Source organism: Apteryx mantelli, chromosome 2 (assembly GCF_036417845.1).
Source record: "Apteryx mantelli isolate bAptMan1 chromosome 2, bAptMan1.hap1, whole genome shotgun sequence".
Lineage (NCBI taxonomy): Eukaryota > Metazoa > Chordata > Aves > Apterygiformes > Apterygidae > Apteryx > Apteryx mantelli.
In genome coordinates this window covers 93789221-93808530 of record NC_089979.1, presented here as the reverse complement: position 1 = coordinate 93808530, position 19310 = coordinate 93789221, and the positions used below count along the sequence as shown (strand labels likewise).

Sequence of the window (19310 nt, the reverse complement as noted above, 5' to 3'; positions counted from 1 at the left end):
TGTGGCCTATTCTCAAAGACTTACTGCATATTTCTTGCTCACTAACCTAGTGGGAAGCTAAAGGGGTAATTCATGAAGCTGCTTCCCTAATCTCAAAACTCTGCTGAAAAGTACTCAGCACAGTTCAGTCAACTATCATAAGCTACGAAAATTAGTAAACTATGAAAACATTTTAGAAAAAGGAATTACACTTTTATATTCTTAATTAAGCTAGTTTTTACTTATACATCATATACTCATACATATAATACCTCAGTAACAGACTTGAAATCTGATGAACAAGCCCTAAAATCGATATTGTAAACTAATTCCCAATTGGATCCGCATTTTTTAGCAAATGAAGTATGAAGTCTTAAACACAAAGGCAAACACATCCGGTATGAAATTGCACCTATGTGATTTACAGATAGTTTCTGATTGTCAACTATTTCAGTTTTAACTAGCCACTCCATCCCAGTTGTTCAGTTTCCTCCCCAACCAACCCAACTGATTTTGAAGTGTGGTACCAGTCACAGACATGGAAGCTACTTATAGACCACATAAAGAGCAGAACATATTCACCAGGACACCAAGAAAAAAATGTTTAAATAAGAAGGAGGAAAAATGACTAGGGTGTGAAACAGTGCAGGTTCCTACCAGAAGTAGTTTCTGGAATCTCATGTCTTAGGCAAAACTTCCTTGAATTTTACACATGCAATGAGTCTCTTGAGAGCATAAAAATTACTTTTTTCCATGAGTACTAGTGAGCCTGGATATTTAGGCTAATCCTTTTTCATACAAAAATCTGTAACCACCGAAGATCCACCATGCCAGATATTTCATTTCTGTCCCTAATACAATATCCCTATCTACACTTCTAATACTCCTAAACAAAACAACAACAAAACACAAAATAAAACAAACCCCCAAACCCTTTCCTTCTTTTCCATCTGAAAGACTGATTTCTCCTTCTATCATTTAAGAATTTCTCCCTCTTCTCTTTAAAAGTGTTGCACATAGACAGAATTAAGGTTTTCTGTCCAATAATAGCAAGATCATTCTTGAATAAGAGTGAAGGACCCACTTTCCAAAATTCCAGACAAAAACTGGAAAAAGAAGAGCTGGGAAAAGTAAATAAGATGGCCATTTCGTAGGTATTCTTTAATCTCTTACCTTTCCTTTCCTGTTCTCCTTCAACATATATTGGTCAACCTCCTACAGCAATGCAGAAATCCAGAAAAAAAGAAGGAGACATACCAGCATAATAGAGGGAAAGATTACAGGTGGGGACAGTATAGCATATCACAGCATGAGAGGAGACAGAACTACTTAAAATGAAAGTTCATTTTCAAGAGAACAAACTACAGTAACTTCAATAATGAAGAGTTTAGGAAAATATTCCTTACATTATTTTGATAAAGGAACCAAAGGGAAAAAAAAGTTTGTTTAATGTTTCCTGGAAATAGGAAAGACATTACATTTCTGCCCATACCAAAGAACAGAAATTTGTTTGATGTCCTGCACTGTTGATTATGAACAGGATTTATGCAGGATGACCTAACTTAGGGCAGAAGGTAGGAGGAAAGGTGATGAAAGGGGGGAGAAGGGATCTGGATTTTAACTAAGAAACCTTTTGAAAGGAAAGAAAGTCCTATCAGAATAGCATTTCTTCAACGTGTTTGTGTTAAAAAGAATATGGATGAAGGCAGATTTCTGAAAATATTCTCATGATTAATTTTAAGAGCAGAACAGTAAAAATAATTGCTAGAATATATAGTTTCACTGAAGTTAATAAAATTATTAATTCTAAAGAATTTATATTAAATAGTCTATTTATAAGATTCTATGTTAATTTCTTTAGGTCAATTTAAAGCTGAATCTTCCGTTATAGAAGTTGAAATGTTTCTGACAGAACGAGTGCTCTAAATGAATGCCTACTTCAGGCAGACAAATTCCTATGAAACAAACTATTTTAGAATCCACATCACCATTTTAAAAGTTGCATCTTTTTCATTCAAATTAAGATGTATGCAAGTCTGTAAAAAAGGCAAGTCTAATAATTGCATGTTTATGAAACTGTAGAGAGAGATAGTTTACTTTTGAACAGAAATGAGTATATCCAGAAATACTACTTTAAGACGACTGATACTTCCCTCCCCTTCTATGAAATACATTTACAGAATTTATAAAACAGCTGATTTTTAATAAGATAGACACATACATACATACCTCATATTCTTTTCTGCAAACTTTTAAAACATCATTCTTTGAAGAAGCCTGAAAGACAGTTAAATTTCTTCATTTATAGTAGAAAATGAAAATAAAATCATGTTGCAAAATAAAAATTACTCTACCTTTATATTAACTGTGATAACCATGAATACATAATCCATTTAAATGTTTCAGAGAGGAACCTCATGAAGTTCAACAAAGGGAAGTGCAGGGTCCTGCACCTGGGGAGGAATAACCCCAGTCACCAGTACAGGTTGGGGGTTGACCTGCTGGAAAGCAGCTCTGCCGAGAAGGACCTGGGAGTGCTGGTGGACACCAAGTTAAGCATGAGGCAGCAATGTGCCCTTGTGGCCAAGAAGGCCAATGGTATCCTGGGCTGCATCAGGAAGAGTGTTGCCAGCAGGTGGAGGGAGGTGATTCTCCCCCTCTACTCAGCCCTGGTGAGGCCTGGAGTACTGCGTCCAGTTCTGGGCTCCCCAGTACAAGAGGGATGTGGCACTACTGGAGCAAGTCCAGCGAAGGGCCACAAAGATGATTAGGGGACTGGAGCATCTCTCTTATGAGGAAAGGCTGAGAGAGCTTGGCCTGTTTAGCCTGGAGAAGAGAAGGCTGAGAGGAGATCTTATTAACGTGTACAAGTATCTTAAGGGAGGGTGTCGAGAGGATGGGACCAGACTCTTTTCAGTGGTGCCGAGCGACAGGACGCGAGGCAACGGGCACAAACTGAAACACAGACACTTCCATCTGAACATGAGGAAAAACTTTTTCACTGTGAGGGTGACAGAGCACTGGACCAGGTTGCCCAGAGAGGTTGTGGAGTCTCCTTCTCTGGAGATATTCAAAACGCGCCTGGATGCAATCCTGTGCAATGTGCTCTAGGTGACCCTGCTTGAGCAGGGGGGTTGGACTAGATGATCTCCAGAGGTCCCTTCCAACCTCAGTGATTCTGTGATTCTTTTTAAGAACCAAACAATCCATGTAAAGCTTAAGAAAAAGCAGAAACCACAGCTTCGTCAATACTACATTTCATTAAAAAGCAAATAAACTCATATTTATGCACCAGGTTAGTTGAAATTAAAAGTACATACAAAGCAAATTTGTTTTCATCACAGGTTTACCAGATAGAGCAGAATACTGAAAAAAAAATTAGCAAATTGAAGAGCTTGAGCGTAACATTCCCTCATTCTAGCTTGCTCAAAACTATTGTTCTGTTCTCTTCTCCTTCTTGCACATACACTTACTTCTGCAGTTAAAGTAATTTGAAGACATTCTTCCTTCAAAGTAAAGATCTGCTCCTTATTTGTTCTGTAGGTGTAGCACCTGTCACTCCTTTTTCATATGAAAGATATTCAGAATTAACATTACTACTTACATCAGCTATCCACCCCCCCCCCCCCCCCGGTAATTTAAAATACTGGAGTAAAGTCTGACCTTGGGCCTATCATATCATGTTCACAGAATCACAGAACAGTTCAGGTTGGAAGAGACTTTTAGAAACCATCTAGTCCAACCCCCCTAATCAAGCAAGGTCACCTAGAGCATGTTACCCTGGACCCTGTCCAGATGGTTTCTGAATATCTCCAGAGAAGGAGACTCCACAACCTCTCTGGGCAACCTGTTCCAGTGCTCTGTTACCCCCTCACAGTAGAGAAGTTTCTCCTCATGTTCAGAGAGAACTTCCTGTGTTTCAGTTTGTGCTCATTGCCTTTCATTCTGTCACTGGGCACCACTGAAAAAGAATATGGCCCAGTCCTCTTTACACCCTCCCTTCAGATATTTATATGCACTGATAAGATCCCCTCTGAGCTTTCTCTTCTCCAGGCTGAACAGTCACAGCTCTCTCAGCCTTTCCTCATATGAGAGAGGCTCCAGTCCCTTCATCATCTTAGAAGCCCTTTGCTGGACTGCTCCTGTAGCTCCATGTCTCTTTTGTACTGGAGAGCCCAGAACTGGACACAGTACTCCAGATGTGGCCTCACCAGGGCTGAGTAGAGGGGGAGGATCACCTCCCTCAGCCTGCTGGCAATGCTTTTCCTAATGCAACCCAGGATACTACTGGCCTTCTTTGCCCTGAGGGAACACTGCTAGCTCATGCTCAACTTGTTGCCCACCCAGATCCCTAGGCCAGCAGGTCAGCCCTCAGCCTGCATTGATGCATGGGGTTATTCCTCCCCAGGTGCAGGACTCCGCATTTCCCTTTGCTGAACTTCAGGAGGTTCCTCTCTGCCCATTTCTCCACCCTGTTGAGGTCCCTCTGAATGGCAGCACAGCCCTCTGGTGTATCAGCCACTCCTCCCAGGTTTGGATCATCAGCAAACTTGCTGAGGGTGCACTCTGTCCCTTCATCCAGGTCACTGAGGAATAAGTTGAACAATTCTGGACCCAGTATTGACCCCTGGGGGACACCACTAACAACAGGCCTCCAAACAGACTTTGCGCCACTAATCACAACCCTCTGAGCTCTGCCAATCAGCCAGCTTTCAGTTCACCTCACTGTCTCCTCGTCTAATCCATACTTCCTGAGCCTGCCTATGAGGATGTTATGGGAGTCAGTGTCAAAAGCCTTGCTGAAGTCAAGGTCGATCACATTCACTGCTCTCCCCTCATCTGCCCAGCCAGTCATTCCATCAGAGAAGGCTATCAGGTTGGTTAAGCATGATTTACCCTTGGTGAATCCATGCTGACTACTCCTGATCACCTTCTTGTCCTTCATGTGCTTGGAAGTAGTAGTAGTAGTAGTAGTGGCCTGTAGTTCCCTGGGTCCTCCTCCTTGCCCTTTTTGAAGACAGCAGGGACATTAGCTTTCCTGCAGTTCTCAGGAACCTCTCCTGATCACAATGAACTTCCAAAGATGATTGAGAATAGCCTTGCAATGACATCAGCAGCTCTCTCACCACTCGTGGGATCATGGGATCGTGGGATCATGGACTTGTGGATGTCCAGTTTGCTTAAGTGATCCCTAACCCCAATCCACCTCCATCAAGGGAAAGTCTTCCTTTCTCCAGACTTTCTCCCTGGTCTCCAGGGTCTGGGATTCCTGACGGACAGTTTTACCAGTAAAGACTGAGGTGAAGAAGGCATTTAGTACCATGTCCTTTCTCACCAGGGCCCCTGCCCCATTCAGTAGTGGGCCCACATCTCACCTAGTCTTCCTTTTGTTACCAATGCATTTATAGAAGTCCTTCTTGTTGTCCTTCCTGTCCCTTGCCAGATTAAACTCCAAATGGGCCTTGGCCTTCCTAGCCCCATCATTGCATACTTGGACAAAATTCCTATATTCTTCCCAGGTTACCTGTCCCTGCTTCCACCGTCTGTATACTTCCTTCTTCTGTTTGAGTTTTGCCAGGAGCTCCTTGTTCATCTATGCAAGTCTCCTGCTCCCTTTGCTTGACTTCTTGCTCATTGAGATGCACTGTTCTTGAGCTTGGAGGAGCTGATCCTTGAGTATCAACCAGCTTTCTTGGACCCTTTTTCCTTCTAGGGATTCCCTATCCCATAAGGGTCTTCTAAGATCCCTGAAGAAGCCAAAGTCTGTTCCTCTGAAGTCCAGGGTTGTGATCCTGCTTTTTGCCCTGCTCCCTTCTCAGGATCCTGAACTCCACCATCTCATGGTTGCTGCAGTCAAGGTTGCCCCCAGCCTTCACATCTCCAACCAGCCCTTCCTTGTTTGTAAGTACAATGTTCAGCAGAGCACCTCTCCTTGTTGGCTTCTCTATCACCTGTCTCAGGAAGTTGTCATCGATGCTTTCCAGGAACCTCCTGGATTGCTTGTGCCTTGCTGTGTTGTCCCTCCAGCAGATATCAGGGTGGTTAAAGTCCCCCATGAGGACCAGGGCCTGCGAATACGAGGCTACTTCCAGTTGTCTGTAGAAGGCCTCATCTACTTCTTCCAAAGAAGTTCTTCAAAGTGCCAGCAAAAAAGCCCCTCAAGTTTCAAGAGCCAAAATTAAAACCCAAATATTTCCACATTATCCCTGATGTTTGGCAAATACCAGTATTTTATTTTAAATGAAAGTCATGTAAAATATATCAAACAGAATCAGCTAAAGTACAAAATATATCCAGGATAGTGAGACAGCATAGTTCAGAATCAAACAATACAGTATTCGATTCTGAAAATAAAGAGAAATGATATAGTAATAAGTAAAGATTAAACAAATATTATTTCATAGGACACTGCTGCAAATAAATAGTTTTTACTAGCTCTAGAGAACACTTAAACTTTAAGATAAGTTTGAAAACTTAGCTGAAGAAATGCATTTGGGAACAGATACATATATATACTTTCTGAACTGCATTTATACTTCTGTTTGTTGTTTTCCTTTTTCTAACTACGCCATGAACCTTCACATGGCATGGCCAACCTTTTCTCTCAAACTGTTCCACAATACCCAGTTTGTGTACTCACTCCTCGTCTCTTTTCTGCAGTACCCAGTGTGTGTACTCACTGCTCAATTCTTGTTGAATACTTTATACCATAAGCTCTCAGGAGAAGGTGGCATCATCTTTTTTTGCATGACAACAATTTGCAATATGTTGCTGGTTCGAGACTAACATTACACATGCAAGATACTATATTGGATTTTAGACCTGTCACTGCTCCAGAAATGAATTATAAGGATGACAACAAATGATTATACACTCTGAACTTTGAAAATGTTTCTATGGTCTTGGGCATACTGCAAAACGGTTCTCAGACGTTTAGTAAAAAGACCATTGCTAAATGCATGTATTATGCTTACAGTTGTCACCGGTGCACTCCTCAGATAAAAATTCTGATATGATAACACCAAAGGCTGAGAAACCATACTTTTTCCATCTGATGAAGGAAAACCTCTCTGAAGAGGCGCAAAAATCTATTTGGAGCTAACTGGAATGTTACATCACTAGACATTACACTGCACACAAAAACCAGTCACACAGCCTACCTCTCCGAAGCTATATGCTTGTCTTCTACTCAGCATTACTTTAAAACAACAACTTTTATGCAGAGATTGTGAAAAAAGTTTCAAGAAATTAAGTATATTCAAAGCAAAGCAAGCTTCAGAATCTCTATAGATTCAGTTAATAAATTACTATGAAGTAACAAAATATAGCACACGAGCAACAATCATATGCCTACTGTTTGCAAAGCAAAACTAAGTGGATTATTTCCATTTACTAAGTGCAGCAGTGTTAGGACATGCCTGCAGCCAGCTCTCACACAGGAACTTCTGTGGTGTCAAAAATGGCTGCTGTACTTTCAAGCTGTAAACACAGTAAGACTTAACTGTATCCTCATTACTGAGCAATTGAATTTGGTATTAGAATATAGAAAGAAGGCACAATACCTCTGTCAGACACAGTCTAGAAGCATCTCTTCTGCTGGTATCACAACTGGTAGCATTTAGGAGGTTCTAATGTTACTTAATGTATTTTACACTAGTCAAGAACAAGTCAGGTCCCAAGACCTTGGTGATACCCTGAAGAAGTTCAGGTGATTCTTACACAGCAAAAGGGAGGAAAAACAAAAAGATCTCTATTTGCCTTTTGGCTCTCTTATGGAACAGGAGTTATGTTAATTACACTAATCATTTTCCCCATTTTTGTTCCTTTTGGGGCTTCCAATCCTGGTTTTCCCAGCCTGTAAACTCTTTTCACTGTATTCAGGACGTCTCAAACCCTCCCTTGTGGAGCTAGTATTTCCTAGCCCTGTCTTCTGTGGCTCAGGAATTCTCTCTCACTTATTCTGTTCAGCCTCTTGCTGTTGGCTTGTCCTGTTTCCTCAGAAGTCCACTTAACCCATGTCCTCTTTGGACATGGCAACACCTGATAAGCAGCACCCAATCACCTTTGTCTTCTCCCATGCTATCCAGGTGAGAGGCAAAGAACGCGCAGGCCCGCTCCCTAAGCTCGTTGCGGCTGGCTGGGCAAGAACAGCTTTGTCCCAAAGTTGCTTAGACCAATATAACAAGGCAGGGGTGTGTCTTTCCCCAACCATTATTAGTTCTGAGAAAAAAAAGCCTCATTTGTCAGCATCTACTTCTTCCTTAGGTTTTCATCCGCTCCCAAACCTCCAGAATCTTAGAGAAAATAAAATATAGTTTATTTCATCTTTAGTCTTCTTTGAAAGAGTAGTAAACCCAGCACTTTGTCTGAATTTTATTCTTATTCAGGCAACTGAGCTAAAAGCCAAAAGGAGCTGATGCTTCATTCCTTAAAACAACTTGGCAACAACGTTTACCAAGGAACTGTTAATTTGTCACTCCAGTCACCACCACTGGCTAATCTACCTCCCTGCCTTCATCTACCACTAAAAGAAATACCATACACTGGGGAGAAAAAGACCCCAAGATATGCAGGGTATCATGTGGTAGCAGTAAAGTATGCTTAAGCAGAAAAACAAGAAAAGTTGACTTAACTTGGAATTCAACTTCCTTGATTAAAACACAATCCTGACAGCAAATTATTATAACGTTGTTTTTTTGTGTGGGAGGTGGGGGGGTTTTTTGTTTGTTTTTTTTTTTGGGTCCTGCTGGATTTCGGTGATCATGTCCAAGACAAAATATTTTGGTAGGCACTAAGCATTAGTTTGCTATTGACTCAAAGGAGAAAGTCAAGTAAATTACCCAATTCCTTCCTTTAACTTAAGGAGTGACAGAACATTGAAATTTTAAAGTATCAAGCCACAGTATCAGAAAAAACTTTGTTTTGTGATTTAAAGAGTTCGTACTTCATTTGATGATACTGAATGAAAAACAAATGATTGCTTCCCTCTACTGATCACAAAACATGTCTCTGAAAACAGCTCAACTCCAATAGGGTAAGATATCTTGAGTATGTTAGAAGATAAGTGACTGACCCCACTATTCAGCTGACTTATCTCATAGACTAGAAATCCCCTTTTGGGGATTGCCTGCGTACCTTTTCATGCATGCATACACAACACACCATTTGTAGAAACACCAAGTTTTCTCCTTGAAAATGCTAACCATGAGGTCTTAAAATTTGCTCTTCTAGGTCATCAAGTCCTAGCAAGCAGCCTAGTCCTACAACACAGTTAAAAATATACATCCATAGAAAAGGGTAAATTTTTATATTAGATTTTTATCTCAGCAGACTTGAAATTTTGCTTTTTTATTGAAAATTGACTTTAAAATGTTAATTCTTTGTTTTGGTTTGGGATTTTGGTTGCTGGCATTTATTGTCAGTTATACTTTCTGGCAAGTTTCTTGACAAGTTTTGCAATTTAAAAAAGTGTTTATGTAATAATTTAAATTTGCTGTAAAAAATGTCTTAACCCTCAAGTTCAGAAACAGTAATATGTGAATGAATTCAATACTCCATCATTTAACATAAAGCACATGAAAAAAGTTAGAAAGCCATACCTGTTTACATGCTTGCCGGCATTCCACAGCAATAGCTAGCTCACAGCAACCTAAACCAACCCAACCATCAGACTTCTTCAAAACTCCTTTAAAAATAAAATGACAGTACGTAAGAGAAATTGTGCCATCATTTTCTTTTCCCCACCTCATGAGTCAGTTACTTTTCAAATATGATAATCTCTGTTCTCTTTCAAGAAACCTATTTATAGATTACATTGGTTTGGAATGACTTCTATACACTGAACTGGAATTTCGATGATTTCATCTGGCTGATCTAAGGTATAAGTCAATACAAGCCAACAGTAAAAAAAAAAAAAAAACAACAACAATCATTACAACATTATCTCGTACAGACACATTTTCTTGTAGATTTCAATAGCATCATTTTTTAATCAAGTTCCTCAACACAGAATATGATGTTTCTTAATTTTTTCAAGCTTCCTCTGTAGTTTCTTTCACTGATTAAGACATTTTGATATTCAGAATTATCTTCAATAAGTCTCCTGTCTTCCTTTCTCTCTTTTTTCCACTTATTTCACTGTTCCCATTATCCCCATTTCTTACTAAAGTCCCAAAGGAAAGAGAATTCTTGCAACAATTTGTTTCATTTTTTCTCCACCCCCTCCAAAGCAGTCTATATTCACAAATATTTTCAAGACATCAGAAACCAAACCAAAAATAATGCATTCCTGTACCCATTTCACATGTAACCTTTAAGACAGAAATAATTAGAGGGAAGGTCTGATCTACGGAGCAGCCTAGCATCTTTAAGCCCATTTTAAAACTTGCCACACTTTTTTCCTTAGGGAAAAAAATATTTAGCTCAAATGAACCACTCAGTTTTGTTATGAAGTCTTTTAATAAAACAATTTTTTAGATATACACAAATTATATCCTTCATCTAGGAAAAAAAAAGTAGGTAGTAGAAGGCAAAAATAATCAACTTCTTAATAAAAAAAAAAATACTCAAAAGTACAGTAGAAATACCTATTCTGAAAAGTCAAATGGGATGCCTAGCTTTAAAAAGAGGAAGTTGAAGAGCTGGGTGTTACAGACCAGCGAGCTTAAATTCAGTGCTAAGAAAATACTGGAAAAAATAATCAGAAATTACTTGCAAGGAATGGAAAAAAATAGCTAGTATGGATTTATTAAGAACAAAATTGCCTTTATGATACACTGTGTTGGCTTTGCAAGCACAGATGGCGTAGAAATGCCTTTGTCCATAGCCTTTCCAGTACCAGTCTCTCATGACGTTCTAACAAGCAAATTAAGAAAACATAGTAATAGTAAATTTACAAGGAGATAATTTAGCTAAAACATTTTCTTTAACACAACCTTCAGCAAACTAAAACATTAATTAAAATTTCAGAAAGCAAATTAAGACCTTAATGCTCGACACAAGCAATGTGGCAGGATTGTGTAGCAGGGTAGGGGTGAGGCAGAGAGGCAAAGGTGCAGAACAGCTTTTGGATGCAGCCTACATTTGGCCAGTTTTAAGTGGCTCTGTCTCATCTGAAGGGTCCAGACATTTTGAAAGCCCTGTAGGCCAGTGATTCAATGATCTCTTTGAAGAGTCTTGGCTCACCTTTCCAATTTGCACAAGTTAGTTAAGAGAATCTTAAGGCTACAAAAAACTGCAAATCCACCTTACATTCCACTTCCATAACTGGGGTAAGGAATTTGTTTTTCAGAGACTGAGCATCTCTCTGAAAGTGTTCAAGAGACGGCTGTCATGCATAAATCAACAGTTTGTTGTCAATGCTCAAAAATTCCAATTTTGATGCATTTTTTTTAAACTAATTCCAGAAATAAACAGATGTCTACATGGAAGTCACACAGATATGTGAAAATACACACCTGCAGTTAATTACAGAATCAACTACTCAATACACTTTATTTTAGGCCTAAAAATTATGTAACAGTTGTTTCTGCACAACTTTCATATGTGGAACTATACACAGACTCCTTTCAGTCGAAACAGTAATATTCAGCAGGATGGTGATCTTTTAAGGTTCTTTTAAAATACAGGCAAGCTAATAAATATTAAAGAAAGATTATGTGCCAACATGAGAACAAACTTCTTTTGCAATAACCAGCTATATCCATGAGAAACACGACAGATCTAGTTGTACAGTTTTAGGGGCAACATAAACACACAACACTGACTATTAAGCATCCATGTTCTGTGCAAGATGGAGTCTGTGTTTTCCAGATGAACTTTTACTAGGACTCAACTCTGATAAAAGAATGAAGTACACTTGCACTAAAATTCAGTGTAAAACCCAAAGCTACAAATACATTCCACATTAAGAATGCTGATAAGCTCCAGCCATGCTTAATATTTTCTTGGCAAGTGGCCCTCTCCCAAAGATATTTCAGAGCAGCAGACAAACTTGTGGAGAAAAGTCTGATGTCACATCTACATAAAACATTGAACTGCAATTTTAGTACAGCGACTTATAAATTAATTTTGTGATCAAGGTAATTAAAATGAATGCAATAATAAACAAAGATACAGCTTTTGTGCACAATGGTCTGCAGCCTGTAGCTTTGATTATTTATCAAATATAAAGATAAAGATAAGTAGAACACAAATCGCTGTATCATAAAAGATTAGCTATTTGCATTACATCAGCTCTTCTCCCCCAAACCCTCCCAGAAAAGTTCCACAAGTCACAACACATGGGTGAGATGGCTTACAATACACAGATATTTTTCTTACTTACTCTATTATAAACATTTAATTGCAATTTCCACAAGGATATTATGAGATCAGAAACAGGGATGGAAAGCTGCACAAACATGAAAAATTAGAATGTCATTTCCAGTACATTTATTTTGTGATGAAAGAAACAGTCTACATTATGAAAATATTTGAGAATTGCTGGATCACACTGACCCCCAGGAAGCTGGGAAAGAAAACAAAAAGATGAAGAAGAGAGAAAACTGAAAAACAACTATGATTATCACTTTATCTTCAAAAGTTGCATGTGTCAAGAAGGGTATAAGAATGCACAAGTCAGTGTTTTGTTACGTTTCTTTGATGAAGTCTTCTACAGTCTGCTCGCAGAAAATGAAAAAGCTTTAAAAAAAAGAACATAGTTACCATCTAGAACTATAGGTTGCTGCGTTTAGGGTTTTTTTTTTTTATGTTTTTAGCTGGTGCCCCTCGATCATATCACATGTGCATGGTCAGATAGAAACTTTTTCATTTCCCAGACAATTCCCCCCAAATAATTCATGTTGTGTAGGCTTGCTAGATTTAATAAATAAACATTGACAAATATTAGATTTTTAAAAAGAACTTCTCCATTAAAACATTCAGTAGTATTTGCTTTCAGAAAATACAGAAGAATGTTTTTCTTTCAGAGAATATTTACATTCCTGAATATCTAGTCTTAAGCATTTTAATGCTTACAACACTGTATTGGCAAGGACAATAAAACATGAATTACAGAGTTATTTTGTGAGGATGACCCCTTAAAAAAAAGTTATTAGAAGACCATCGTGAAAGGTTTAGGGAAGTGAAAAAAATGTGTGTGGGGGAAAAGCTCAGTGCTAGCTGCAAGAACATTAAAATTTGAAGGTGTAATAACTACAGCAACGAAGTGACTGGCAAATCAGTTTCAAAACTTTAACATGTAATAGTCACATCAAGTTACTGTGAGGAAGGAAGGGGAGAAAATACAGACCACAATGAAAATACTCTAAGGATGTATGTATGCATCAAGCAGCAAATCACAGGGCAGAGTTACAAGTGACTTAGCATATATAATTATGCAATTTAGCACATTTAATCCCATATGCAAAACAGGTTTCTATATGCCTTCTTAAATAAGCAGGCAGGCATGTCATACTGTTCAGAATGACAATAACTGTAAAATTCATCTGTCTATTCAGTAAATCTCTGGAGACTGTCTAGTCTAACCCCCTTGCTCAAGCAGGGTCAGCTAGAGTGGACTGCCCAAGATCAAATTCACTCAGGTTTTGAGTATCTCCAAGGATGGAGATTCCACAGCCTCTCTGGACAACCTGTTCCAGTGTTCAGTCACTGTCACAGTACAAAAAAAGATTTTTCTCAAGTTTAGATGGAATTTTCTGTATTTTAATTTGTGCCTATTTCCTCTTTCTCTTTCATTGGATACTACTGAGAAGACTCTGGCTCTGTCTTCTTTACACCCTCCCACCAGATATTTATACACATTAATAACCCCCTCCCCCCAAGCTTTCTCTTCTCAAGGCTAAACAATCCCAGTGCTCTCAGCCTGTCTTCACATGACACGCTCCAGTCCTTTAATCAGCTTTAAGGGATGTCTTAAAGCTTTGCTAGACATGCACTGGTATGTCTATGATCTTCTTGTACTGGAGAGCCCAGAACTGGATGCAGCTCTCCAGACGTGGTCTTACCAGTGCTGAGTCCATGGAAAGACCACTTCCTTTGACCTGCTGGCACTGCTCTTCCTAGTAGAGGCCATGATGCTGTCGGCCTTCTTTGCCCTGGGAGCTCACTGCTGGCTCATGGTCAACTTGCCCACCAAGATCCTCAGGTCTTTCTGCAAAGCTGCTTTCCAGCTGATAGGCCCCCAACATGTTCTGTGTGCATGAGGTCCTCCCCATGTACCTGACTTTGTGCTTCCCTGTATTGAACTTCATGAGGTTCTTCTCTGCCCATTTCTCCAGCCTGTCAAGGTCACTCTGAATGGCAGCACAACTATCTGGTGTATCCACCGCTCCTCTGTTTCGTATCATCTGTAGACTTGCTGAGGGTGCGCTCTATCCCATCATCTAGGTCATTAATGAAGATGTAAACAGTATTGGACCCAATACTGGATACACCACTAGTGACTGGCCTCCAGCTGGACTTTGTGCCACCGATCACAACCCTCTGAGCCCAGCAGTTCAGGCAGTTTTCAGTCCACCTCATTGTCCACTAATCTAGCCCATATCTCATCAGCTTGCCTATGAGGATATTATGGGCGACAGTGTCAAAAGCCTTGATAAAGTTGAGATAAACAACATCCACTGCTCTCCCCTCATCCACCAAGCTAGTCATCTCATCATAGAAGGCTCTCAGGCTGTCAAGCACAATTTTCCCTTCATAAATCCATGCTGACTACTCCTGATCATCTTCTTGTCCTTCTTGTGTCTGGGAATGGTATCCAAGACTAGTTGCTCCATCACCTTCCCAGGATCGAGGTGAGACTGACCAGCCTGCAGTTCCCCGGATCCTCCTTCTTGCCCTTCCTGAAGACAGGAGTAACATTTGCTTTCTTCCAGTCCTCAAGAACCTCTCCTGATCACCACAACCTTCCAAAGATTATTGAGAATGACCTCACCATGGTCAGCTCCCTCTGCAGTTATGGGTGCATCCCATCAGGTCCCATGGACTTGCGTATGTTTGGTTATATGTTCCCTAACCTGATCCTTCTCCACTGAGGATAAGTCTTCCTTGCTCCAGATTTGCTCTCTGGTCTCAGGGGCCTGGGATTCCTGAAAGCTGGTCTTACCCATAAAGACTGAAGCAAAGAAGGCCTTTGCCTTTTTCATGTCTTTTGTCACTGGGTCCCCTGCCCATTCAGCAGCAGGCCCACATTTTCCCTAGGTTTCCATTTGCTGCTGATATACTTGCAGAAGTAGGGCAATTTTCTTATTGCCCTTCATGGCCCTTGCCAGATTCAACTCCAGATGAGCTTTGGCTTTCCTATCTCATACCTGCATGCTCGGACAGTGTCTCTTTACATTCCTCTTGAGTCATCTATCCCTGCTGCCACATTTTGTATGCCTTTTTTTTTTTTTTTTTTTTTTTATGTTTGACTTTAATCAGGAGTTCCTTGTTTATCCACGCAGGCCTTGGTGCCACCTTTGCTCGACTTCCTGCTCATTTGAATGAACCATTCTTGAACTTGGAAAGATGATCCTTGAAAATCAACTAGCTCTCCTGGATCGCTCTTCTCTCCATGGCCATATCCCATGGGATTCTTCCATGCAAATCCCTGAACCGACTGAAGTCTGCTCTCCTCTAGTCTAGGGTGGTAATCCTGTTTTTCGCCTTGTTCCCTCCTCTCAGGATCCTGAATTCCATCATCTCATGCTTATTGCAGCCAAGGTTGCCCCGACCTTCACATCTCCTGCCAATTCTTCCTTGTTTGCAAGTATGAGGTCCAGCAGAGTGCCTCCCCTTGTTGGCTCCTCCATCACCTGTGTTATGGAGTCATCATCAGTGCACTCCAGAAACCTGGACTGCTTGAGCCCTGCTGTGTTATCCCTCCAGCAGATATTGGGGTGATTAAAATCCCCCAGGAAGACCAGGACTTGCACACATGATGCTTCTTCTAATTGTCTGAAGGTGGTCTCATCTAGTTCTTCCTGATCAGGCAGTCTGTACCAAACACTCACAAGATCATGTTTGTCTGCCTGGTAATCCTAGCTAATATGCTCTCAGCTAGATCATTCTCCATATCAGTGAAGAGCTCCATTCCAGCATTCCAGCTGCTCTCTCACCTAAAGGGCGATTCTCCCTCCTCGCCTTCCCAGCCTGTCCTTCCTATAGAGCCTGTGTCCATCCACTGCAGAACTCCAAATGTGGGAACCTTCCCACCAAGTCTCTGTGACCCCAGCAAGATTATAGCCCTCTAACTGCACACTGACTTCTAGTTCCTCCCGTACATTAATTTATGCAGCATGGGGAACAAACAGGCACTTTAGAGAGACACCTAACCATACTGATTTCCCAGAAAGGGAATGAGACCTTTCCCTATAATACTGTTCTGTAGGAACTAAACCATTAACTTAAAAAATCTTGCAGCCCATGGAATCACTGGAGAATACTTAAGAGAATTTTAAAAGCAGCTCACATCGAAGAAGAAATGTAACATAACTATGTAATGTAATTTCACATGCAAGAAGAATGAGAAGCTTCATGGGGTACATGAGAAGCTTCATGGGCTTCATGCAGGTACAAGACTCAGGATACTACAGGAAAATTTCACTTTTATCACAAGACTAAATTATGATTTCCATCATCATTGAAGAAGTGATATTTTTCCATAAACCAGATGATAATGAAATCACACCATAAAGACACTGAAGAGACCTCACACCAGTTCAGAAAGTAAAGTAAGACAATTTGGGAGTGGTTCATTAACACGGATTTCCAATGCTTTTTTGCTTGCTAACATAAACCTAAATTTTGAAAGAAAATATGTATTTCTCTCTTGCAATAAAACCATCAACACTCATTTGTGAGTAGCAGTTGAGTTTCAAGAAAGATTAGGTATTACTTCCAATTAAAAAATTGTCAAGTTTTAGATGACAGAGAAAAGCGTTGCAACTTCAAAAGATATTATAGGTTTTAGTAAAACTAGCAAAATCAGGACTACCAAATCCCTTTGCATGCACTGGATTCTACAGTTTGCCTCTGAAATGGAAAAAAAAAAAAAAAGTCAGAGTAGGTGATATAATACTATTACAGCACTCTTTCCTCACTACCACTTTTCAACTATAGCATGCTGATTTCACTCAAAGTCTCTTAGAACAGATACATAGTACCAGTTAAGTCTTATTTCATCTATTTTAATCTCTCTTTTTAACATAACAGTCCTGTTTTGCAATTCATGCCTGAGTCTTCTAAACCCACCAAACAAGCAGTTTGTTTCTTTATCTGAGCCTTTCCACTTCCTAAATTATGTTTGTCTAGTTTTTACTATCTCTCTCTATTACTCATTTTTTCCAAATGACACTGCAGCTAGAGCAAAATTGCAATCATCCATAATTGTATAGATGAGATTAAGGTATACTGAAACTAAAAATAACACAAAAATTTTAAAGGGAAAAAACTCTCTGGTATTTCTCTGATGTGTCACAGAAGAACATACATCTAATTACACAAATATATCCAACAATTTCTAACTAGGAAAAGAAAAAAAGTTTTACAAGAAAAAAATGCATATGTAACCAATTTAAGATTAAAAGAAACAAGCAAACAAAATGCAGTTCAAAATGGAAGCATAATTTAAGTTAAATTATTTTGAAATCTGTAGGTGCAGGTGGTAGATAGAACGTAAAAATGTTTATTTGCTAAAAAAGCAACCCGATTCAACAATGAACTAGTATATCTTACCTGGCAAAGAAGAATTGATACAACCCCAAACTTCTCCCTGAAAAGGAAAACGCAATTAAGCAAAAGTAAGTCTACAAAATAAAAGTGTTTCTAACAGATACAAAAACACCATTTTCAGCATATTCACCCTAGAGTTTAAGTATCCTATGGGAGGAACTCTTCTACATCTAAAGTATTTTTTGAGGAAGTAGTAGGTCATCTAAGTTAAGTTGCCTTGACAAGGTTGCCATCTACAGAATATCTAAACAATAGCAGCATTTTTATAGGTACAAAACATACTATAATTACCTGGACTATGCTAGCTAGTCAACTTTTTCACCAGTATTTAGAGAATTAAGTAACAATTGGTTAGTCAAAGAAAAAGGTTTATCTAAGACAGGACCTGGGGAGAAGCTTGTTGACCTAGCACTCTTTTCTGCCAATTAGAAACAAGCAAACACAACCTCCCACAACACACAAAACAAAACAGAGGGGCTTTAAGGCACCCCAGAGACAAATAACAGATAAATGGAAGAAAAGTTCTAGAAGTTAATAATATTAGCAGGAAAGGTTAAAATACAGATCTGGTAACTTTTTTTGGTCCTGAAACACTCCTGGTCATTTAGCACAGGGTCTGCTAAAGACAGAAGATACAAGTGGCTGATGCTACAGGGCAGAAAAATTCTATAAAGGTTTCTTTCTTGTGGCAGAAAAAAAAATGGTGAAGCACTTAAAGAGTTCTTCTCCCTCTCTCCCCCATTACTGATATTACCAAGACTACCAGCCAGGATGACTAGGGAGGATATGAACTGTGGCTAGTACTAAAGAACTCTCAGGTTGGAATGGATCTGCCACAGGTAGCTCTGATACTAACACAACAGAACTTACAAATATCCTGGAAGAAGGACATTTAGGCAAAAGAGGAAGAATCCAATCCAAGGTAAGAATTTTAGTTTAACTGTCAGAAAAAAAGTACGTAGTGCACCCACTGTAACTGTAATATGTTAGAAGGCTGAAAAATTAAAAGCTATGGGAGTTTCTATACACTGTATGCTAGATGCTCAGTGTCCTACAACTGGAGACTTACAAACACTTAGACAATATGACTACATTATAGTATTGAAAAATGACACAAGTACATAAAACTCTTGAAGGATTACATGTATTCTAATACAATGTTATTGCAATCAATATTTTTAAGCAAGCACTGGGAATAAAACTTAATATGATGAAATCTGAGGAAAATTCTGCAGAGAATAGGAAAGCAAGTGCTAAGTCTTAGGGGGCTTTAAGTGAAAGAATGTCAAACATGTTAGTAACAGTTCTATTCAACAACACTGAAACTGTATCCTGTATTGTCATGCACTGATTCCCTCATCACAGGAATTACTGACTTTTCAAAGTTACAATGTATCTATATCTAATGATCTAAAACTATCCTCCTCCATTATCTGTGGGAGTTTCCCACTTCAGGTTAGAGCCAAAGTCAGCTTAAAAGAAGAGGGTATTTCTATAAAAGCTGCCACTTCTACTAGTTCCACTCCACTGATTCCATCTATTTCCTTTATTTCACGAGAAGGTAAAGCCATCTTTTGTTTTGACAGTAACTATACTACATAATACCAGGCAATACC

At 39.4% G+C, this 19310-nt stretch overlaps 1 protein-coding gene across 1 annotated transcript in view; it reads right to left on the bottom strand.

The window, feature by feature from the left end:
- RECK (reversion inducing cysteine rich protein with kazal motifs) overlaps positions 1-19310 on the bottom strand; it is a 75321-nt gene that overhangs the window by 43758 nt on the left and 12253 nt on the right. Inside the window, exons 4-6 of the mRNA XM_067291072.1 lie at positions 17698-17734; positions 9579-9664; positions 2209-2256 (exon numbers count right to left, since the gene is read on the bottom strand). Of these exons, the coding sequence (XP_067147173.1) occupies positions 2209-2256; positions 9579-9664; positions 17698-17734 (171 nt within the window). The remainder of the gene's footprint in view (positions 1-2208; positions 2257-9578; positions 9665-17697; positions 17735-19310) is intronic.